The sequence below is a fragment of the Dipodomys merriami genome, unplaced genomic scaffold, assembly GCF_024711535.1.
Source record: "Dipodomys merriami isolate MVZ:Mamm:240054 unplaced genomic scaffold, mDipMer1.0.p SCAF_68, whole genome shotgun sequence".
NCBI lineage: Eukaryota > Metazoa > Chordata > Mammalia > Rodentia > Heteromyidae > Dipodomys > Dipodomys merriami.
Window position 1 is genome coordinate 6609252 of NW_027206268.1, and position 24696 is coordinate 6633947.

Below are 24696 nucleotides of genomic sequence, written 5' to 3' on the forward strand. Positions count from 1 at the left end.
GTCACGATTGTTACAGCAGGTGCCAGCCACGGGAGGAGACCACAGCAGACACGGGCTGGGGGAGAGGCGGCACCCACCTGCTCTCGGGTCAGTCGTGATTGGCAGCAGCTACAGCTCTTGACTAACACAATCGAAACACAATCCTAGAATTCCCAAATCATCACCCAGGTGTTTTTCCAGCCCGGTTGACGCACAATGATTCAGTGCTTGCTACTAAAGAAACCCAGAGAATCAGAAGCCAAGGCCCTTCCTGTAGAAAGCCGCTTCTGAGCGACGGCCTCAACCTGTCCCACCCCTCCGCCGTCCCCACTGCCCCGAAATGACACCTGTCCCACCACAGACACGGCAGGTAAAACCACGCGAGATAAAGGCACTGTGCAGGCGATCCTGTTCCCTCATGTGCAAGTAGCTGGGATCAGATCACCAGACGCAGGACGGACCGTCACAGAATTGATGTAATTGGAACTAACCTCTCACGCAAACTGAAAAAAAAATCTTTTCCACCAAGATATCTGTTCTACATTTGGGGCCATGGGTAAAAATCAACCAGAGAAAACAACAACACTTCAAACTATTTTATTTCTCCTCATGTTCGCACACATAGCACCAGGATGGGCTTTCGCACCAGGATTAAGAACTTTGGAAGCGTAACCTTTAAACTGAAACCAGCAGCTACAATAAAGACATTGAAATCTTACGCAGAGAAATATTTTTAAATGAAATCATCAAATGTTTTGCTGGGGGAGGGAGCAGGGAGTTTCTAAGAGTGGGTGAGAATAAAAGAAGTATTAAGAAAATCAGGGAAATTTTAAATAAGAGATTTTGCTGGGAAAAGAAAATGCGGGTGACCCTCCCTCGTACCCCACTTCTTTTCCCCTCCCCCCAAAAGAACGAGGAGGCCAAAGGCAAGATGGAAAAACAAGGCTCAAACGTTTATTTTCCTGACATAAAATTCAAGTACTTAAAGAGGTTTTCAAAAAGTCTCAAAAGGCACCACTAAGCTCAGTAACTTTTTTTTTCCTTTTTTTGCTTTCCTACCTATGTTCTACAACTAGACAAAAAAAAAAGTAAAATGAAACAAACAAGTAAAAACCCCTGTAATTGATTTAAAGACACCGGAGATACAGGATGCACACCAGAAGGTCGACTAAGGACAGACACAGGGTTCAGTGTCTAAACACTCCGGAACGCTTCTTGCTGCTTGCAGGAGTCCTGGAAGGAACACGTGGTTTCCCACTGATCTTACTTTTTCCTGTGTCCTCACCGGCTGCGGGGAGGTAGGCACCCGAGGCTGGCACGGCTGTGCCTGCGGATGACCATGACCTCAGCCAGAGCCGGGCTTCCGGGCTCACCACGGGCTCGTCTGTGTCTCTATCCTCTTTTGCTTTTTAGCATTCCCCCCCTCCACCCCATAGATTCATAAATAAAATTCTTCTCGCGCTTTTCTTAAATAAAATATTATTAGACGTCACTTGCGGCTTTGCATGCTGGTACCTGAATCCCTGAGCAGCTTGAAACCCAGATTCAGGAAGTTGTCGCTGCTTATCAGGGACGGTCAGGCATAGAAATAAATTACTTTTTTTTTTTTCTTCTCTTCTTCAACCTGTGTCTTAAGGCTCAGAGCAGACACTGAGAAACAAACCCATTTTTTTGCTATACATATATATATATATATATATATAAGTACATTTATATATATGTATTTTTTTTTCAAACGTCTCGAATGTTTGGCCCAAAGCAAAGTTGTTGAGTTGGCGTTACTCAAATATTCCTCTCATTTCCTCAAAGACGTTGTCTGCACCAGACGTCCGATCCAGGGGAGAATTGCAGGAGGCGCGGGGCGGCGACTCAGGGGTCGATGAAGGACACGGCGATGTACCTGGTGCCGCTCCGCACGGGCAGCCCCTCGTGCAGGTGCGTGAGCCTCCCGGGGTGCATGAAGCTCCAGCCTTTCCTCGGGGACTCGATGGAGCAGTTGTACCGCAAGAATTTGCATCCACCTCCCTAAGAAAGGCAAACCGAACACACGTCTTGGCTTAATCTTCATCTTACTGAGTGATCACCGACACCTCGGTGTGTGTGAGAACAATCCGTCTCCATCGGTCTTCTACGGCAGTGCGCCCCTTCTGTCCCCCTCCATTTCCCCCCGGCTGGTGCCTCAGTTTACCCACTTCCCCTCCCACCTCTTTGTAAACTTGAGTATTTTTAGGCATCAAATCACGGGCAATATTCAAATAACGCCCTCTGAGATCTGAGACAGAAACGAACCAAAACAATAACACAAACGCGACAACCCCGGGTCACGCTACCTGGAAGTCTTCTCCCACGTTATTGAGGGCGATGTTGATGGTGAAGGTCGAGGCATCGTGGTGTGGACGGAGGGACCGTTGCCTCTCGGGAGAGTACTTCACCACAAAATTCAACAGCGCAAACCCCTGGGACACCAGAAAGATGGAGGGAAGCAAGTAAGCCTATGCATCTACAAGTAAACACACTGGATGGTAAAAGGATACACTCGGTTGGGAGCTGGGAAGGTGGCTCCGTGGTAGAGCACTTGCCTCACATGCATGAGGCTCTGGGTTCGATTCCTCAGCACCTCATAAGCAGAAAAGGGCCGGAAGTGGCGCTGTGGCTCAAGTGGTAGAGCGCTCGCCTTGAGCTGAAGAGCTGAGGGACAGCGCCCAGGCCCAGAGTTCAGGCCCCACGACCCACCAAAAAAAAAAAAAAAAAAAAGAATATACTTGGCTATGATAAATCCCACAGGGCTCTGGAGAATCTCACAGTGAGACCAAAGGAGGAGTTTGTCAGGAGTGGATCACCAAGTCTCAACAGCTCTGGGCACAGGGTCATATAAAATGTTTATCGAAATGAACTCCAAGAAATAAAAATGAGACTTTTTATATCATTGTGCTTCTTGTTTTTGTCACTTTTTCCCCTTTGTTGCTGGTTTTGATTTCTGTGCTGTTTGTCTTGTCTGTAGGTTGATCTGTTTCAGAGGGGATAAGGGGGGGACACAGAAATGGAGGGATAAATGCAGCAGTGGCACTCACTGGGCACTGTGTGGAACATGAACTACATACACTGCTCGTGGGAGCGGGGAGGCCAGGAGGGAAAAAACTGGCAGAAAATGAGGGATGGAGTAACACGATTCAAAAGGAAATGTACTCACTACCTGACTTATGTCACCGTAATCCCTCTGTACATCGCCTTTACAATAACGAATAAAATAAAAAATATATATATTTTAAAAAGAGCAGCCTGCCAGCTGCCAGCGGCTGTGGTTCATGTGGGTGAGTTGGTGGGGCACCTGGCCGGGGGCTGGCGGGCAGGGGTTCATGTGGGTGGGTTGGTGGGGCACCTGGCCGGGGGCGGGCAGGGGTTCATGTGGGTGAGTTGGTGGGGCACCTGGCCGGGGGCTGGCGGGCAGGGGTTCATGTGGGTGAGTTGGTGAGGAGCCTGGCCGGGGGCTGGCGGGCAGGGGTTCATGTGGGTGGGTTGGTGGGGAGCCTGGCTGGGGCGGTGGGGGTTCATGTGGGTGAGTTGGTGGGGAGCCTGGCCGGGGGCTGGCGGGCAGGGGTTCATGTGGGTGAGTTGGTGGGGAGCCTGGCCGGGGGCCGGCGGGGGGGGGGATTCATGTGGGTGAGTTGGTGGGAAGCCTGGCCGGGGGCTGGTGGGGAGCCTGGCCGGGGGCGGGCGGTGGGGGTTCATGTGGGTGAGTTGGTGGGGAGCCTGGCCGGGGGCTGGCGGGGGTTCATGTGGGTGAGTTGGTGGGGAGCCTGGCCGGGGGCGGGCAGGGGTTCATGTGGGTGAGTTGGTGGGGAGCCTGGCCGGGGGCCGGCGGGAGGGGGGTTCATGTGGGTGAGTTGGTGGGGAGCCTGGCCGGGGGCGGGCAGGGGTTCATGTGGGTGAGTTGGTGGGGAGCCTGGCCGGGGGCGGGCAGGGGTTCATGTGGGTGAGTTGGTGGGAAGCCTGGCCGGGGGCGGTGGGGGTTCATGTGGGTGAGTTGGTGGGGAGCCTGGCTGGGGGCGGTGGGGGTTCATGTGGGTGAGTTGGTGGGAAGCCTGGCCGGGGGCGGTGGGGGTTCATGTGGGTGAGTTGGTGGGGAGCCTGGCCGGGGGCTGGCGGGGGTTCATGTGGGTGCATTGGTGGGGAGCCTGGCCGGGGTTGGTGGGGGTTCATGTGGGTGAGTTGGTGGGGAGCCTGGCCGGGGGTGGTGGGGGTTCATGTGGGTGCGTTGGTGGGGAGCCTGGCTGGGGGCTGGCGGGGGTTCATGTGGGTGAGTTGGTGGGGAGCCTGGCCGGGGGCTGGCGGGGGTTCATGTGGGTGCGTTGGTGGGGAGCCTGGCTGGGGGCTGGCGGGGGTTCATGTGGGTGAGTTGGTGGGGTGCCTGGCCGGGGGTGGTGGGGGTTCATGTGGGTGCGTTGGTGGGGAGCCTGGCCGGGGGTGGTGGGGGTTCATGTGGGTGTGTTGGTGGGGAGCCTGGCCGGGGGTGGTGGGGGTTCATGTGGGTGTGTTGGTGGGGAGCCTGGCCGGGGGTGGTGGGGGTTCATGTGGGTGCATTGGTGGGGAGCCTGGCCGGGGGTGGTGGGGGTTCATGTGGGTGCATTGGTGGGGAGCCTGGCCGGGGGTGGTGGGGGTTCATGTGGGTGCGTTGGTGGGGAGCCTGGCCGGGGGTGGTGGGGGTTCATGTGGGTGCGTTGGTGGGGAGCCTGGCCGGGGGCTGGTGGCGGGGGGTGGGGGATGACGCCCACCTTCGTGTAGTAGCCGGCGAAGACCTTGAGGGTGACTGGAGCGATGAACTCTCGGATGAAGTGCAGCCACACGCTGTCCAGGTCCACCTGCTTCATGTGGATGTCGTCCGTGGGCACGTTCTCGTAGCCGCCCGAGATGCGGCTGTCCTGGAGAGGAGGGGGCAGGGGGCAGGGGCGGGTCACCTGGGCTGGAGGCCATCCGAGCCCTGTGTGTCACCCCGCCCCAGCCACAGCCCTGCACAGCTCTGCGGTTTCATGCTCCCCTCCTCCCACGGTGTGTGTGTGTGTGTGTGTGTGTCTGTGTGTGTGTGTGTGTGTGTGTGTGCGCGCGCGCGCGTGCGCCTGCGTGCACGTATGCCTGCGTGCGCCAGTCCCAGGGCTGGAATTCAGGGCTTGGCACGTTCCCTTAGCGTTTTCACTTGAGGGTGGGGCTCTACCAACTTCAACAACAACAGCTCCACTTCTGGCTTTTGGATGGTTCCGTGGAGACTAGCGTGCCCAATGAACAGGCTGGTTTCTAACCCCAATCCTCCGATCTCAGCCTCCCGAGCAGCCAGGATGGGACACCTGGCTCCTGTTTGCGTTTTATAAAAACCCACATTTCCCAGGGATCACCCTCATTCTCTCTCAGTGTCAGACTCCACGATCCACCTCGTATCTTCGGCTCCTGCCCTCCTTGCTCATGCGCTAACTTGCCATCATTGGAAACACGTACTAGTATTCTAAAGTGGTCCACCAGAATCCCTCGAGACTGGGCAAGAGGGGAACCTGTGGCTTCTCAGCCAGAAGGAACCACATGGGACACCCCAGGACTGGACACTGACCCTAACTGACCCTCACTGTCATCGCCTGTGCGGTTCCTGGCACGCAGGCAGCCAGCAGACACATGAAGACTGATGGAGCCTTTGCCAGCCAGGTGCAGATCCCCTGGATTACCTGAAGACACAGACACAGACACAGACACACACGCATGCACGCACACACGTCAGTCGCCCCCGCGACCCGAACTCACGTGATGCTTCCCCCCTGACCAGCGTCCATAGTGCTCCATCTCCTCCACCAGCTCATCGCAGGCCTTCTCAGAAAATATAGGGAACCAGAAGACATCGGGACAGGGCTGTGAAGTAGCAACGTGTGCGCGTGATGTTAGAAGACATCTGGACCTCAGTCTCAGGGGCCCTGAGCAGCTCTTCCCTCTTGACCACACCAAAGCCACTGATGACTACATTAGAGTGAGCCACCATGAACTCTTCCCTTTCCCTGCCAGGCAACAGGACCAAGAACCCTGCCCCTTGGAGCAGACCACACACCAACACTCGCAAGGAAAAAAATGTTGGCCGTCATGGTGAACGCTAAGTATGGAGTTCATCTTTAAAAGCTCTGAGTAAAGTTTCAAGGAGGTCCAAGACACCCCTCCGTTAAAAGAGCCCAACACCAGAGATCTAACCACTAATTTGAGTGGTTTCACGAAGTGATTAATGCTTAAGGGAGTGGTTTAAGAAAAGGGTCTGATCTAAAAGCATGAGGTTCTCGTTTCTGCTTGGTCTGCTCGTCAGGTCGGGAAGCAAGTCCTACGTGCTCTTCCTAGACGGGTTCTCCACATTAACAACGAGTTCCACAAAAGCAATGGAGGACGCACACCACCGCATGCAAGCGTGCACACAAACCTGCTCCACTATGTTTTCAGTGAAAATCTTTGAATAGTCCCGGTTGATGTACTTTTCCTTCCAGTCCTACCAAAGAAAGAATTGTACATATTAAAGCAATGAACTTTTTCACCAATGTTTTTGCTAGAAAATTGGTGTCTTATATATATATATTTAATTTACCCAATTCTCGGTAAGCATTAATGATAGAGAAGAAGGAATTTTCAGGAACCTGTCCAGACATTGACAACTGTTTGGTTCTGCCTCCGCTCATACCACTGAAGAATAAACCAAAATTTCCTCTGGAAAGTTGACTTCTCAGCGTGAACAACCTGACAGTCATGTGAGGTCCTGTGCTAGATCTACACACCCAGAGAAGCGGCCCTGTGCGTGAGGCTCAAGGGCGAACCAGTGCAACAGCAACCACCACAAGACACTGGGTTGGAAATGAACTCTACAACGTGGCAGGGAGGGGAAGTCAGCGGGGGCAGGAGAGGATGAGGAAGAGGCTAATGCACCCACTACCTTACTTACATAACTGCAGCCCCTTTGGTACCTCACCTTTACAATAAAATAGAAGTAAAAAAGTAATAAATCAAAGTGAAAAGAGTACAAGAAGATGTGGCTCAGGACCACAGCATGCGCTAAGCCTGCCTGAAACCCTCGGTTTAAATCTCAACACCTAAGGAAAACACCAGCCAAGAAACAAGGTCCTTTCAAAACTAATATAAAAATTAATCCACGAGTTAGTGAGTGAGCACATTATTGTTCTATAATGAACTACTCTAATTGTATTTTTAAGTGTTTAATTTCCACCTTCTCTTAAACTTCCAGAATTTTTTTAAGGAAAAATAATTACTAATACTTTCACTTTCTAAATTACGTTTACGTTTATTATTTGGTTATAAAAAACATATTAGCAGTACAAATGGCCCACAGACGTTCTTTTAGCTAACAAAATTAAGGACTACAGTCTTAGGTTGAAAGATGGGTCCTTCTGTGCCTATTTCTGGATCTTATTTTCTGACCAATCTTTGTCACTAAGTCACACAGAGTTTTTACAATGTTTGTTAAGTAATCATTGTCCTGGGTGATTACTGTATTTAAAATCCCAGTCTTGAGAAGTTATATAAAACACAGAATCATTTAAGTGTCTCCTCCTTGTAAAATGCATAATGCCTCTGAATTTTTCTTTCTTTGCATAGGACAAATACAGGAAGACCTTATTGGGAAGGGGGGGGACCTAAAAGAATTCTAAAGTGCTTATCTAAAATATGTCTTTGAGGCTGGATTTATATCACAATAATTTACATCACATTTTTAGTTTAGTTTGGTTCTAAGAAACTTATTTTTGATGTGGAAAAACTCAAGTCAGCTTCAAATTCTTTAAAAAATGTCAGGTAGACAGAAGATGGATAGATGGATGATAGATGGATGGATGCATGAGTGGGTGAATGGATGGACAGATGGATGGATAGATAGATATGAGGAGCACATTTGCTTTGTTTCATTTTAGCTTTAGTATTTAATGGCTTGCCAATTCTAAAACACAGGCCAAGCAGAATCAAATAACCGGAATCCCCACTGTAGTTTTTGGACACATCATTCTTTACTCTTTCAAGTTCCAGAAGTCCCTATGACTACACATGAGGATAATAATAGTAAATTTTCATCATAGAACACCTTTAAAGTCATCAATCGAATGGCGACTTTATAATGTTCTCAGGATTCTGATCAGGGACGATCTCTCAGAATCTGTTCCGAGACGTCTACCCCTTGATGAACGCAGTTAGTCCGTCCACGAACAAACCAGGCCAGAGAAAGGGAGGCAGCTTCTGCTCAGCTCGAATTTTTCCATCCTGTGCTCCCCTGAGACATGAATTCTTAACACACACGACTACAGCGCAGGATGTAATTTAGGATCTCTTACCAGGAAGCTAGTATTATCCAGGAAAGTAAGTAATTCTATCCCTCAAAACACCAAGGAACACAGAGCCAAAAAACACATGTAATTCCACCCACTGCAGAATAACAAAAACTTCTTTCTATTCCAGTTCTGTGCAAGATGAAGATACACAGGGGGGAAAAAATAGGACAGAAGTATTTTTTAAATGCCTAACACGAAGAAGAAGAAAAATAGACAAGAGAGACAGTCCTATTCTACTCCTCAGAGTTCCCGGAGATGACTGCATATATTACTTCTGAATCTCTGCTGTGCCAGAAAAACAAAAGACAGGGTGCATTAACTCTCTGCAATTTACGACTTTTCCTATTGGCAGAGGAACCACAGGTATCAGCATCATGGCTGGTAAATAAGAATCCCTGTTTCACTTAAAGAAAGAGATCTCATTGCAAAACAAAACCCATCTCAAAGTAACCCAGTGAATCATCCAACAAAGCCAACGTGGTTTTTAATCCAACACCTTGGTCACGTGTTGTATAGGCAGACTCTTACAAAAATCAACAAAAGAAACAAAAGTTGAGGATGTCTTGAGACTACTTTTGGAAGATGAAACCATTATAGCATCATCTATACTCTATAATCATCAATACCCTCCTAAAACTGTCTTTGAAACTGGATAGAACTTCTGAACACTGAAAACAGAAAAACCAAACAACCTTGTAATTCCCTTTCTCAAATTTAGTATATATCCTAATTTTTCTTTTCTTTTCTTTTCTTTTTTTTTTTTTTTTTAAAGCTCTTGGCCCTAGCCTTCAGCAAAAGAGCTGAGGGACAGGCCCTGAGTTCAAGCCCCTCAACCACAATAAATAAATTCATGAATCAATTAATTATAAATACTGTAACTCAACTTTCTTTTTTTTTCTTTTTGTGCTTGAACTCTGGGCCTGGGTGCTGTCCCTCAGCTCTTCAGCTCAAGGCTAGCGCTCTACCACTTGAGCTACAGCACCACTTCCAGTTTCCTGGTTTATTGGAGATAAGAGTCTCACGGACTTTCCTGCCCGGGCTGGCTCTGAACAGAGATCCTCAGATCTCAGCCTCCTGAGTAGCTAGGATTACAGGCATCAGCTCCCAGCGCCCGGCTGGAACTCAACTTTCTTAAAAAAAAAAAAAAAACCAAAAACCACTTGAGCGGTGTCGACACATAAGCAAATGCAGGACGTAGAATACGAAACACCTACCACGGGGTTTTCAAAAATCTGCCACAGGTCATTGTTGTAGTGCGAAGTATTGTAGTTGGCCGTTGACAACAGTCGTCCAAACTCATGTCTATTAGAAATGTACATAAACACACCCTACACGTCAAAAAATAACAGTATTAATCCCGAAGAAAAAACACATACACCAGACTTAACCACAGAGACAAAAACAAAAACAAAAAATGTATGGGACGTGTTCCCTTCTACTTTTACGATCCGCTTAATGGCCACGCATTTGTATTCTCCTACGGTGTGTGTACGATTTGAAATCAAAGAAACAAATGTGGATTAGGCATTCAGATACCACAGGAAGGCAAGAGAGAACACTGACAATCAACTGAAAGGCAAAAAGAAGAAGGAAAAGGGTAGGCCCGTTCCTCCCATTTTCTCATGATCCCAGGTGTCGACATGGGGGGGTGGACTCCTGTTTGAATGCAGAAATACTTTTGAGACAGCAACATGAGATGAACTGTACCTTCTTTTGGCTCCTGTCCCTTTCAAAGGAAATGTCATGTTTTTAATAATGAACTGAAAATGTCAATGTTATCAGGGTCTTGCATTATTACTATATTGTTCACAGACTGAACTCAGAAACGAAATCATGCCTTGTAACGACCTGACTAGAAAAACACACCAAAAAAATCATTTTTTGGTTGGTCTTTTGGCTAAGATCAATTGTGGTAAAAACAAAAAAAAATACATTCATCACAAAAGCAAAACTATAGCTTCCTCTCCTTGACCCAAATCAAATCAACACAGCAGATACAACTCAGACAGAGAGTCCCTGTACACCTGTTTGAATGGTAAAGGGATTAACAAGTCACGAAGTAAAGAAGAATGTATTAAGGTCACCTTCGACCAAAAGGAACACTTTATGGTGTATTTTATACTTAGTCCTGCCCCTTTGTGCTCCCAAACCCCACCAAAAGAAAAAATATGTACTAGAAAAATGAGTGAAAGGTCTTAAGGATTTTAACTTTTTATCTGTTAACCAGCAAATGTCAATCAACTGAAAGACCTACGTTGACTGTCATATAAAACACACATAATCATACACACACCTATACACATGCCCAAACACATACATATAAACACAGATACATGTATACAAACACGTATATACACATGCATGAATATATACACGCATAAAAGCAAACACATACACACATATACACCACCACAACATAGAAACCTAAACGCATACACATTAGTAACCCATAAATACAAACACTCCACACCAAGCCCAAGACGAAGCTGTGAAGAAAGGTCACCGCTCGGCAGTAAACCATACGCTGTATTCATCACACACACACACACACACATACACACACACACACACACAGAAAGAAGTAAAAATAAATGAAAAGAACACCTTTGGGGGGCTGAGCATTTGGAATGTCTCCGGAGTGGGGGAGTCTTTCTCCCTCTGTAAGGTCTAAAATGAAGAGAGGCATCGGGTGAGTGGACCTGCTGGCCCAGCGCCCTGGGGTGCTCGGTGAGTGGGGTGCAGCCTGAGCGGGGAGCCGCCGGGGACCCGGTCCTCGGAGACCGCATGCATGACAAGCCAAGCTCTCAGCTCTCAGCGGAAGAACACACGTCTCCCACCCTGCCACCCTTTCCTCCCCCCCTTTTTTAAAAATTTCTCTTGTGTTGGTCAAACATATATCCAAGCTCAATCCTTAGACAAATAATTAAGACAAGGAAGGGAAAAAAACGGAGTCAGAGTGGCCATTGCGGGATGCGCTGCCGCGTGAAGTCAGCCGGGCGGGAGTCGGGACGCGGTCACAGGCACTGCGGTTGCTGGGGGAACGAGGTGCACGGGTTTGTGGGAACACACACACACGTAGTAAAACAACACATGCCTTGTTAAGAGTCAAAACAAAATACTTGCCAACTTTTCCGATACTTTTTTTCCTTAAAATTGTCTACGTAAGTTTAGAAATAAACTCAATATCGTTTCTCGGCCAAAATAAGTATGTTTACACATGTATCCGTACATGTTGAAAAACAAATCGATTTTTTTAAAATAAGGACTTTTTTAAAAAAAGTAAGTCATTTAAGTTTTATAATGAAAAGTAAATTCATGGCAGAAGAATTCATCGCCTGGATGAACTCCACAGCTGACTTGAATCTTATTCTGGCTCAGGGGTAAGGAGCCTGCCTTTGAGGATGCGATGTTCATATTTCTCAGAAGATACACACAGCCAAAGTACGGACTTGGCTCTCAGCACCAAAAGGTGCTCTTCTCAGATGGGTGGTGATCCTTTCACCAAGACTCCAGTTCACTGTAACTAGGTTTGAGTTTTCACTACAGTATTGAATGGACCACCAGACTCTTGACCACACTGGCTCTAGAGCCAGGCTTGCATTCCACGGGTCATTGTCTGCCCACGTGGCACGCGTGGACCAAAAAAATTGGCTAGTACTTCACGAGTTAGAGGAACAGAAAGCATCAACACAATGACGGAGGCCAAAGGGAAGAGCAGCCATTGGAGGGGAGAAATCATTCCCGTGCGCCTCCACCCGCGCTCACCATTTCTCTGGCATTCCGGCAAAGAGCCATGTCTGGGTCCAGTCGGTCACGCACAAAGTAATTCCTCTCGTTCATCTCTGACCTCAGCGTCTCTCCTTTGATTAAGTACACGTTAGCCAGGTATGGAATGTTCCAGACTCCTCTGAAAGCAGAAACGGACATTCCCAAACACCACCAGTAAGGGGGGGGGGGAGAGAAGGGGGGAGTGGAGAATTAAGCTCTACTTTTTACACATTTAGAACAATTCATGCTTTGCTGTATAATTTGCATTCTGGGCACACCATGGTGTCATGGATGCACACCCACACCCCCAGGATCGGACTAGTGTATGATCGCCTGACCCACACCACAGGCTCCCTGGTGAGCACTGGGGAAGCAGCCATGCTCTGGTTCTCTGTGTGGCCTCTTGATGCATGAAGTCCAAAAACCAAGATATACTCATTCGTCGTCATGGCGGGTCCCACAGCCGCCACACGCCCGTGCCCAACTTTCCACCGTCCAACCTGCTGTCATATGGCCTGTCTGTGGCGTGATCACGCCTCATCTCTCACGATGTCCCTTGAGGTTTCTGAAACTTGTTTTTTCTTTTTATAGCTTAGTTTTCCCTAGAACTTCGTGACCTCAGGTGGCCCACAACGCACGATCCGCGTGGCTTGCCTTCGACATGAAGCACAGGCCGGGGAGCGCCAGCCAGCATGGACGGGTGGCTGACCGCACTCGGCACCAGAAGACAGAACGGCGCGTCACTCACACTCTCTTGCCTTGCACGATGTCCACGTAGTCCTCAGAACGGGCGTAGTACCCGTCAGGACTCAGGGCGCCCCAGAAGTTAGACCACAGCTTCCCGTGCCTGGTGACCAGAGGAGCGACGATCTTCCTAAAGACAGAGAAACGCACGGCGTCAGAGATTCATAACTCACCACCGGTTACGGGTCTGGGCTTCGAATGACACATAACACAGTACAGTTCACTTCACAGAAATGTAAGGAACCCAAAAAGGTGTTTGGTTGTTTGTTTGTTTGTTTTTTTTTGATAAAAGAAAAATTTCAACCAACACAGAGAGAAAAGTTGTTGAAAACACTAAAATGATTTTAACACAAAACTTTAGTTACAGCCAAGAAAATGAAGCCACCCAATCCTTTATTACATCTAAATTTTACCTACATAGTTTGGAAATCCTATTAAATGGTATCCAGTATTTTCATAGTCATTGGCAAAAACAAGAGGAGAATCAAAGCACCCAATAAATATCCGCTGAAGCAATAAAACAAGTAGAGATGAGCTGAGACATTTGTCAATAGGCCACATTCCCTGTAACCAAATTCCAAATCACTTTAAAGTATGTTTCTGTTTTGTGGGGTGTTTTTTTTTTAATGTCTCTTAAAATGGATTGTGGTTACAGTAAGTTTGCCCTGACAATACTGAACTTCTATGCTCCTTTATTTCAGAAAATAAAATAGAAGGTAATTGCTTTAGAAAACATGAATGACCCTCACCCTAACAAAACTCCAGGTTGAAGGGTAAGTGTGCTTGTGTTGGTACGGTGTGTTGGTGTGTGGAGGTAAGACTGGAAACGGATTAGGACAGGGGTCCCAGTATCAAGAGCCAATCTGGAAAGGTGTCTCACGCCTGTCAACCTAGCTATTCAGGAGGCTAAGACCTGAAGACCAAGGTTCAACATCAGCTCCAGGGGTGGGAAAATCATGAGATTCTTATTTCAATGAACCACCAAAAAGCCAGAAGTAGAGCTATGGTCAAGTGGTAGAGTGCTAGCCTTGAGCAAAAATGCTCAGGGACAGTGCTTGGGCCCTGAGTCCAGTACTAAAAAACAACAACGAAAACTAACCAACAACAAGAAAAATGGACTAAGGTCCTTAACTCAGGCAAAGCTTGTTATAAAAGGAAACGGTTTGATCCTCTTTATTTTTTCCCTTCCTTCCTTCCTTTCCTTCCTCGTTCCTTCTTTCCTTTCTTCACTCCTCCCTCCCTCCAGCTGTCCCTCCCTCCCTCCCTTTTCTTTCTCCTACTCCTCTTCCCTCCCTCCCTGTTCCAGGCTGTCTTACCAGCTTGTTGAAAGCAGGAAGAAGCCCTGAAGCTGTGTTGGGTTTGTACCCGCCTGCCACCAGGCTATGCACAAAATAAACTACTGCTTACAATTTATCCATCTATGTAACATGTCACACCAGTAGTAAGCGAAGAGGAAGCCGACCTGCCTTGTTGTGTATTTGAATTAGTGCCCGCAGAGGCATTATTAACGCACATAGATAGTAATTCCCTGTCCGTGACTTCAGTCTTCCATATTCGCCACCTTTTGCTATGGGCAGAGTTCTTATGGAAACGACAGACTTCGGTCAGAAGCAAAAATGTAGCAAGTGCATGAACCCAGGACTTCAACAAACGGCAGTGAGCCACGGAACTTTCAAGAACTCAGGACCCAACAAGCTGAATTCATTGTGAAGGAAACTTTATTTCCCAAAGATTTAAACATTAGATCGGTATTAGGGATAGTCTATTTTAATCACCTGGTATGAATTCACTAATTAGCCCAATAAATTAACTATTATGTACCCACCAACATGTTATAAAAACACCTAAATATGTTATGCACTGCAAATGATTGCACCTCAGTGAAATACATTCGAGAAAGTACTACTGAATTCTCCTGGAGTTGCAAGCTGCCCTTTACTCAGTAATTCCTAGAGTACTCCACTGGCTCATCCTTGCCAAACAACCAAATCCTTTTTGATATGCTGTGGAAAACTGCTTGAAATCTGTAGATGGTTAACGCAAACAGATACGCACGCATGCGTAGAGAGACCGTGACATGCAGGTGTGGACAGATCTTGCAAAGCCTGAGATTTAGAAGGAAAACTAAGTTTTCAAACTGGCAGCCCCCCAGGGACATGTAACCGGAGGGAATGTGGCCAAACAGATCTCCTACGCACTTCCCTTAGCCCAGTAAAAACCGTTATCCCAGCATTCACTGTCTGCTGTGAGGAACAATGGTTCATGGAATGCGCTTGGGAGGGTACTCACTCCGAGGAGAGGAGCCATCAGGAGCAGCAAGGCAGCAGCGGGATTCACAAACAGAGAGGAACATCATTGTTAGCGGGACAGACAGGTGCCATTCTCAATCAATCCATTACAGTGAAAGCAGGAAGTACCAGGGACCATCAAGTTAAGAGTAGGTGAAATTGCCACTCTGGCTGTGGAATGTGACCTCTGGATTCTTATTTTCCCTTCAGATTGTAAAAACTACAACTCTCTCTGTAGGAACTCATAGGCCTTACGTGTTAGGAAATCCTACATTCACTGTGTCACCTGAGAATAAAACAATTGTACATTTCCCTAGTCTCAGATAGGGAAATTCTATCTAGCGTTAAGTAGAAAAGAGTAAGTCAAATGGAATATCACAGACACACGTGTGTGACTTTAATGAACAGTAACTATTCCTTATCACGAGGTTTATTCATGAAAAGTGATCTATTTAAAAAGTAACTTTAATAAAAGTATACTTTATTACTTTAATGAAAAGTAATTTATTGAATAAAAAGGAATTTATTAGAAATGGAAGCGTATAAGCTGTAGAAAATAACTCCATTTGCACAGACAGAATATATCCACAGAGATGTGGATATATTGGATAAATTGTTATCTCAATAAAATCAACTGCTATCAAGTCTTATTACCTGTTTTGCTCAATCAAGATTTTGAGAGTCCTTGGATTGGTCAAAACCACGTCGGCATCCACACTAAAGTAGTAATTGCACTTTTCATCTTGGCGACAGAAATCCCTGGCCATAGGAAGAAAAAATGATAAAGAATTACTTAAAATAAACATCTCTTGTTTGAAAAAATTAACATAAAACTGGCATATCACCTAAGGCTTCCCTAAGGCTTTTTCCATCAAAATAAATGTCCCAAATTCCAAAACCATCAACGAACAGACACAGATGTTCGCTAAAATCAGGGGGCCAGTATGTGGAGTGTGTGTTAAGCTGTTTTACGTCTTTTAGCGCATAAAAACATCTGCTCGCCATGGTGGTGTGCAGTTCAGCATGCAGTGATCTCAGAGTGAAGAGTAACTTATCCCAGTGCACACCTTCTTTTCTGAACCATTTTACACAAATATACATCTTCTGCGTGCATGCACATTTCACGGGATGGAATCTTGAGTCTCCAACGACTCAGTTTTGAGGGATTTGTGGAGATGTTATGTGAATACTTGGCATACCAGTAGTTCTTAAACCTGGTCTGCACTGCATTCTTTCTAAGAGAAGTTCTTCTCCACTGCCTGCTTCCGAGGGGCCCTGTAGGGTCTGGTTTTTGGGAATAGTGTCTGCCTTGCGGACACACCATCAAACCGGCCCCAGACAGGAAAAATTAATGATTAATTATTCACTGCTCTTGCACACACACGCACGCACACACACACACACACACACACACACACACACACACAGAGCAAACAGTCAACTCCCCAATTTAATATACTCATTTGAGAGACAAAAAGATTTGATTTCTTCCCCTCCTTGAAGTTTCTTCTAGAAGCAACATTTAACGACTCATTCAGTATAAGTGTATTCAAACATACATTCCCATGTTTCTGGCTTCCGCTTGGCTTAATTTTTCTTCTGGCCCTACTATTTTTATGGTGCCGATCTCATGTTTAGCTTTATCATAAAACACCTTGATCTCCTTCTCATGATACACTTCCTGTAACGCAGAACAAAAAACACTACATGTTAGAGAAAAGACAGGATGAGGAGATGGGAGAGGGCTTCCCGTCCCAGCCTGGGCATTCCACGAGTCACACGCTCCTTCCCTTACAGAAAGGAGAGAGAGCATGCTCAACCCGTTACCGCCTGAAAGCACACGCGGACTCTGAGATGTGTGCGATCAATACTTAAAACAGAAGATACCTCAAAAGCATTTACAACCTACTTCTACAGGGGGTTCTTGGTAGATATGCTTGTGTTTTTATTTGTGTGTGTGTGTGTGTGTGTGTGCTTGTGTGTGTATTCCGAACTCAAAGGGGAAAATGACTCTGAATACCATATGCTGAATTTAGGCGGTGGGCTTTTTTTTTTTTTAAACACAAGTAGCAGTTCCTCCCACCCAAAAGACCCCAAGGAGCTGTCCCCTGGAACAGCTTACTTTGTTATGAATGAAGAGCTTCAGTGCTTCTTTGGGGTAATCCAGCGTCAACAACAGGTCCAGGAATCGAGGTAGGAAAGGCGTTGGTTGCTCAATAAAAACGCCTAAGGTCACATTCGGCAACACCTTGTTTCAGAACAGACACAATGGGGGTCATCCTTTGTGTGCCCTTCCCTCTTAAATCCTGTTAAGATCTTAATCAGTACCGCAGGGAAGAATACTAGAACTTCAGCTCCTCAACAGTGGAGTTAGGCCACTGTCAAGGGGATTTCATTACCGCCTTTCTTGTTGTTGCCTCAGGCTTAACAGGGAAAAGAGCCTACTCTATTGTATGCAGGTTCTGTAAAGACCAGCCTAGCCTCCAGTCAGGGTTTCCATTGATAGCCCTCAAAGCAAACAACAACAATTAGAGCCCTATTTTGAAAACAGCATCTGAGAAAGCAGGGTGTTAGGGTGAGGTCTCTGCTCTACCCAGCCCTCAATGAGAGCCCAGGCCTCGATGGAGAGAGACCTGAGTTAGATCTCCAGCACCACAAAAAGGAGAAGAGAGAAGAGAGGCTGTGGAGGAGGAAAAATGGAGGAGGAGGAAGAGGAAGAGCAGGAGGGGAAGAAGAGAAAGAGGAGAGGAGATGGAGGAAGAGGAAGAACAGGAGAGGAAGAGGAGGAGAAACGGAGGAGAAGAAGAGGAAGAAAAGGAGAAAGAGGACATTGAACAGCTTTCTTCCACCAGGCTTCTAAATACATAAAGCCCAGAAATTTCACTGTGCGTTTAGGAAAGAGCTGTTCCCTTTCTACCACGTTTCGACAGGCTGTAGACAAAGCAGCTTAAGAATCAAGTGATTTATTCCTAAGTGAAAACAAAAAAGAAAAAAACCTTTGAATGTTTACAACTGCCTACACTGCCCCACCTTTGTAGAACATGTCTAAAAAGAAAAAAAAAGCACCAGCAGATGAAGCAGGGGCATCTTCCCAGCCAAGGACAGCATTCCTCTCTGCAAAACAGATCAAGATGCGCTCCCCAACCTCTCCATTCAGAAACAGCCTGGCGCCCTTCCGCAGAGGAAACATTCTGCTTGTTATGTGAGAGGCTGGCCAGGAAGCCTAACTTTCAAGTAACCTGGGGCTCCATCCAGAAGCCCTGGCTGAGCAAGGGCAAGCTGCTGCTGCCCCTCCTTCCCGGTGGAACCCTGGAGGAACACAAAAGGCCGGAGCCAGGAGCCACAGGGCGGGGAACTGTACCCGGAAGCTTCCAGAATTATCTCCCAGAATGACTGCACGGCTTCTCCTAGTTGGACATGCTGCAGGTAATCCATAAACCCAGGGTGAAACTCTGCCGTCACGGCAAAACCACTCCTCAGGAGCTGGGAAGGTGGCTTCGTGGTAGAGTGCGTGAGGCCCTGGGTTCGATTCCTCAGCACCACAGAAGTGGAAAAGGCCGGAAGTGGCGCTGTGGCTCAAGTGGTAGAGCGCTGGCCTTGAGCCGAAGAGCTGAGGGACAGCGCCCAGGCCCAGAGTTCAAGCCCCACGACTGACAAAAACAAAAAAACCACTCCTTAGCCTCCACATGCTCCTTAGCCTCCACATGCTCAGACGTACTGCTTCCAGAGCAAGCAGCAGGGAAAAACGGGGCAAAGGAGGATTTCTAAAACTGCCGTGATGGGTGACAGAACAAGGTACCACAAACAAGTGAATGAATAAGAAATACCTCTACTGCTTTTACCTTTGAAGCACTAATGATACACTACAGCCAGAACTGTCTATGTAGAGATATGTATCACATATGCCTATAGTACACACCCAGGTATAGATATCATATGTGAGTGTACAGGGAGAGACCGTATATCCATGTATAGGTATATATTACATATACGTTACATGTACATATTACATTACATATGTATTACATAATACATGTACATATTATATTACATATATATTATATATACATAGTACATGTACATGTTGTTACATATGTATTACATATGAATGTATAGATATATTACACAAGTATGTCTAGGTTTACATTAGATCTCTTATAAGGATATGCATTACATATACATGTATAGATATACATTACCTATTTATATATGTACTATATATATAGATATGCTAATGCATATGTAATCATCTACTTACAGACATATATGATGTGTGTACAGGTATAGATCACATGTCTGTGTATAGATGTCACATTGCATGCAGATGTGTAGACATATTGCATGTGCATGTGCAGATACATTACATACATGTGTGTAGACGTTACGTGCCTGTGTGTAGGTATATTACATGTGTAGGTGTTGGTACAGTACATGTGTACACGTGGCTATACTGCATATGTACAGCTATAGGAGAGGTGGCTGTGTGGATGTATTAGGTATGTGTAGCTATGTTATACACCTGTGAGTATGTATGTTAATGCATGTAGACACATCACACATCGGTGTGCGTGGTTTGTGGCGCACACAAGGCACTCAGCAAGGAGTGCTTGTCAGGATGCTGGTTATATTCCCCACCTCCTCAATCCTACTCCAATAATCAATACCTGCGTGCCCTTGACTGAGCCAGTCATCCGCCTGAGTACTTCAAGAGCTCTCTTCGGCCAACTGAGCAGAGACCGCTGGCATTCAGCTCCCTGAGCACCTGACACACCCAGAGCCTTTCCTACATACACAACTCCACACTACCATCGACTACATCCTCAGATGAACAGGTAGCACTAGACATCCTCCAGCGGACGGTGGAGCGCTGTACCATTTCCGCCCTGCCTTGACCGAACCAAGAGACCGAAGTAACCCCACAACACCCCAGCACCCTCGGCGACTAAATGCGAGCAGCGCGGTTTTTGTGGGGTTCACTTTTTTCCCTTTATAAACAGCTCTGGAAACACACAAAGCCGGCAGTTTTCGGAACCACTGGGTTTTCGAGTTATAAACCGATGTATCTACTACACAAAGCGGGAACGCTGAGGTCTTCGTACCCCACCCGTGAATCGCCCACACAGGATCAATTCCACTCACGTCCGCCGCAGACAGATCGACGGTGTCCAAGTCACAGACGGTGCAGCCGCTGTCCTGCGTCCAGGAGTTGGGCACGTAGTTCCCAAAGTAATTCAGGAGAATCTGGAAGAGGAGCGGAGTCAGAGCAATGTTAGTCCTTGTCACCAGCATATTGGCATTGGATGAACTCCTGACACCCCTTCGGGGCACGTTTTGGCACGCGTACACATCCTCGGGGATTCTAAGTGTCACCTGGAGGGGAGCCTTGAACAGTGTTTCTTCAGAAGCCTGGCTTGTTGAGAAGGATGAGCTGCAGGTAGAAATGCCAAAACGTGTGCTCCACAATGAATAATACTGAGAAAGACTATTTGACAAACCCAACACACACCCTTCTAAATAAGCGAGTGGCCCATCCTACCCCCGCCAAGATGAGCCACGGGAAGAGTAAAGCAGTAGGGAGAAAAATGTCTTCTAAGGCACAGACTCTAGATGCGACAATGACACCATTCACCAACATGTGACTGAACAGACTGAGTGCTGGGCCAACTGTATCACCAAAACAAACAGGCACCAAGCTCTTCCTGGAAACTAGGCCATTAGAAGTGAGGAACTCGCCAGGCTGAAGAGGCTGAGATCTGAGGATCAAGGTCTGACAGCCAGCCTTGGCAGCAAAGTCCCTGAGACTCTTAGCTCCAATTAACCAGCCCCTCCCCGTCCCCCAAAAAAGGAAAATATAAGCATGGAATGCACAGTTTAATGTATCACAGGAAAGATTTTTTTTTTCCCCTTTTGGTCAGTCACAGGACTTGAATTCAGGACCTAGACGCTCACTGTTCCCGAACTTTTTCGCTCAAGGCTAGCATGCTACTATTTTGAGCCACAGCGCCACTTCTAGTTTTCTGGTGGTTTAGTGGAGGTAAGAGTCCCATGGACTTTTGTGCCCAGGCTGGCTTCGAATCTCAACCCTCAACCTCCTGAGTAGCTAGGATAACAGGCCACCGGCACCTGGTGCAAAGAATGTTTTAGAGGAAGTCGATCTCCTCTGGGTCCTGACCATAGTTAACATCCTCATCGCCTGGAAAGGCCAACAGACCTGCACACATTTTCCGTCTCTGCCATCTCATAAAAACTTAATGCGTTTACCATGCATTATTCATCGGCACACTGCAATCCCGTCCGGGAACGAGCAAGTGATCAACAGCTCTGAGAGGTCAAGTACAAAAAGGTATCACTCTCCATCTTTAGATCTTTCCAGTCCCTGGCATTGCTTAACACGTTCTGCTTCGGAGATATCGGGGAGGGCTCCCGCTGCACCTTTGTGGGGAGCCATTCCCGGGGTCTCTCCCCACACAGCCACCCCGTCAACAGCTGTTTTGGGGTTTTTTTGGTCTTTGTTTTTTTGTCCGTCATGGGGCTTGAACTCGGCCTGGGCGCTGTCCCTCAGCTCTTCAGCTCAAGGCGAGCACTCTACCACTTGAGCCACAGCACCACTTCCAGTTTTCTGAGTGGTTTATTGGAGATCAGAGTCTCACGGACTTTCCTGCCCAGGCTGGCTTTGAACCGCGATCCTCAGATCTCAGCCTCCTGAGTAGCTAGGATGACAGGCGTGAGCCATGGGGCCCAGTGGCTGTTTTCCTCATTCAACCTGGGGCTGTGGATGTAGTTAGGTCACTGTTTCAGGGCGTTTCCTACCGGCCCCAGGGTGGAGTGCCTCCATTACACCGACGTGTTTCCAAGCCCTGGGTCATCTCCACTGGCAAAGAAGCTTCCAGACAAACACTTTCCTCGTCGACCTGTCTTCACACCTTCCTGCCTCTCTCCCTGCTCCTTGTCTTCCCTCTTCCCACACGTCCTCCCTTCCTTCTTCCTTCACTCCTCCTCTTCTTTCCTTTTTTCCTTCCTTCTCTCTCCCTTCCCTTCCTTTTCTTCCTTCCTCTCTCCCTTTTCTTTTTTTTTTTTTGGTCCAGTCATGGGGCCTGAACTCTGGGCCTGGGCGCTGTCCCTCAGCTCTTCAGCTCCAGGCGAGCGCTCTACCACTTGAGCCACAGCGCCACCTCCAGCTTTTTTTTTTTTTTTTTTGCTTATGTGGTGCTGAAGAATAGAACCCAGGGCCTCCTGCATGCAAGGCAAGCACTCTACCACTGAGCCACCTTCCCAGCCCCCTCTCTCCCTTTTCTGTCCCTGTCTCCTTCCCTCCCTCCCTCCTTTCCTTCCTTCTCTCCTTTTTTCCTTCCTTCCCGCTAAGTAACTGACACTGAGCTGTGAATCACAGCATTCTGGCGTGGAAATCTCTTCAGCGTGTCATTCACACAAAACCAGGTGATGGATCGTGGAAAAGATGGCTGATGGTTCACACCAAAACAAAACCGGTTCAAAGACGTTCAAAATATGAGAGAATAATTACATACATAAAGAGACAAGGCCATGTGCGGGGGCATGGGGCCAGCACCCTGAGGCTCGCGTTCTGGGGGGGCGGGCAGGGAAGGGGGGGCGGGGACTCACGCTAGTGGGGCCGTTCCCGTTGATCACCACCGGCAGCGTTTCGTAGAACGTGTTTTTGACTCGTGTCTTGCCATTCTCAAATTTCAAAACCACTTCATCTGGGTTCAGAAGAGAAAACAAGTTTTGGTCATGGTGGAACCGAGGTCCGTCTGCTCAAGTGCTTCTGTGTAGTCACAAAAATCCCCCAGAGATACAGGGCTCCCGGTGCCCGGACAACCATGGAGCTCAGCCTGCTCAAGGCGGAAGGTTCTAGAGCAGACACCGGCACTGCCCCACCTAAACACATCACCTAAATCCCCCTCGCCTAAATCCACCAGGGCGGTTTACACACACACACACACACACACTGTGTTATGTGTTCTCTCTCTCTCCTCCCTCCCTTCCTTCCTGTCCCTCTCTCCCTCTCCCTTTTTCTCACCTACCTGTATAGTTCCTGAGTCACAAGAGGCTACTTTAATTCTCTTAGGGAGTTCCCAATTGCCCAGAATTTAACAGAAGGATGGGCGATTAAGGAAAATGCATACCCATCATCCCCCAGAAAATAATGAGATTATCTAGTTGTAAGTTACCAGGTTCGGAAGCATCTGTCAACACTAGTGTCAGGAAGAAATTTTTAATTGAACGGGGTGAAATACACCGAGCTCAGTCTGTCTAGTATGCTTGAACGGTTACAACGCATACACTGCACACTGTAGCTCTTTTTTTTTTTTGGGGGGGGGGTCCGGTTGTGGGTCCTGAATTCTGGGCCTGGTCGCTATCCCTCAGCTCTTCAGCTCAAGGCTAGCACTCTTCCACTTGAGCCAAAGCGCCATTTCTGGCTTTTTTCTTTTTGCTTATGTGGTGCTGAGGAATCAAACCCAGGGCCTCATGCATGCAAGGCAAGCGCTCTACCACTGAGCCACCTTCCCAGCCCCACACTGTAGCTCTTGAACAGTTATAACGCATACACTGCACGCTGTAGCTCTTGCCACCCAAATGGGGTCTGATAAGGAGAAGGTCACTGGAAGGTCACTGCTCATCTGAGCAGCCTGCATACCTACAGCTCCGTTTAGGGTCTGGAAGATTTTGCATTTGTGGTCCAATGTGATGTTGAGGGCTTCCTAGAAAGGAATGGAGGCTGCATTACAGAAATTATTAAACATACGGATAAAAACATTCCCCAAACGCAATTCCATTTTCTCCGCCTCCTGGACGCGGGCGGGAGGCCTCGAACCCCGGCTCCTAGCGCACCGGACACAGGGCAGACCCCTTCCTCAGCAACAACGCAGGCAACTTTAACACGAAAGGGCTGTCTCCTGAGGAAACTCAGCCCTCCTCCCTCCCCTCCTCCCTCTGCCAAACATTTGGTGGTTTTCATCTATCTATCTATCTATCTATCTATCTATCTATCTATCTATCTATCTATCTATCTATCTATCTATCTATCTATCTGTCTGTCTGTCTGTCTACCTACCTACCTCCATCCATCCATCATCCTCTATCATCGTCTGCTATCACCATCTATCTTCTAACGTGCCTGCCATCTATCACCTACCATCTGTGTTCTTTCTATGTCTATCCTCTAACCACCATCTACCAGCCATCATTTATCTATCCTCTATCCGTCATGAATCTGTGAATATGTACATGGATACACACTGTAAACACCTATGCATTTACCACAGTGAGACTACTCCTACTATTAACGTGTGCTCATTTCTTTAAAAAGGGAAACAAAGGGTCTTCCCGCTGGCCTTATTTTCAGGTCCTTTCAGATGTAACATTAAAAAAAAAAGGGTGTCATTTCTGACGCTTCATGCCTTCATAAACGAAAAGCTCTACGTTCCAAAAAATCTCAGGGAAATCATTTTCTAGCGCTTGGGACTTGACCGTGTCTTTAAAACCTCCAGGCTGGAGGGGGGACCAAGATGGCGACGGGGCAGTAGGGAAACGCCACAGCTCTCTCCAACCAA

At 47.4% G+C, this 24696-nt stretch overlaps 1 protein-coding gene across 2 annotated transcripts in view; it reads right to left on the reverse strand.

The window, feature by feature from the left end:
• Window positions 1-906: 906 nt before the first annotated feature.
• Plod2 (procollagen-lysine,2-oxoglutarate 5-dioxygenase 2) overlaps window positions 907-24696 on the reverse strand; it is a 59695-nt gene continuing 35905 nt past the window's right edge. The window contains exons 6-20 of one of the 2 annotated variants that reach the window (XM_070005583.1): window positions 23781-23844; window positions 22745-22842; window positions 20264-20365; window positions 17247-17372; window positions 16684-16805; window positions 15779-15883; window positions 12841-12966; window positions 12090-12231; window positions 10929-10991; window positions 9539-9652; window positions 6419-6484; window positions 5764-5868; window positions 4752-4898; window positions 2310-2435; window positions 907-2004 (exon numbers count right to left, since the gene is read on the reverse strand). In XM_070005583.1, the coding sequence (XP_069861684.1) occupies window positions 1849-2004; window positions 2310-2435; window positions 4752-4898; window positions 5764-5868; window positions 6419-6484; window positions 9539-9652; window positions 10929-10991; window positions 12090-12231; window positions 12841-12966; window positions 15779-15883; window positions 16684-16805; window positions 17247-17372; window positions 20264-20365; window positions 22745-22842; window positions 23781-23844 (1662 nt within the window). In that variant the 3' untranslated portion in view covers window positions 907-1848. The remainder of the gene's footprint in view (window positions 2005-2309; window positions 2436-4751; window positions 4899-5763; window positions 5869-6418; window positions 6485-9538; window positions 9653-10928; window positions 10992-12089; window positions 12232-12840; window positions 12967-15778; window positions 15884-16683; window positions 16806-17246; window positions 17373-20263; window positions 20366-22744; window positions 22843-23780; window positions 23845-24696) is intronic. The other variant, XM_070005584.1, reaches the window with a different exon arrangement.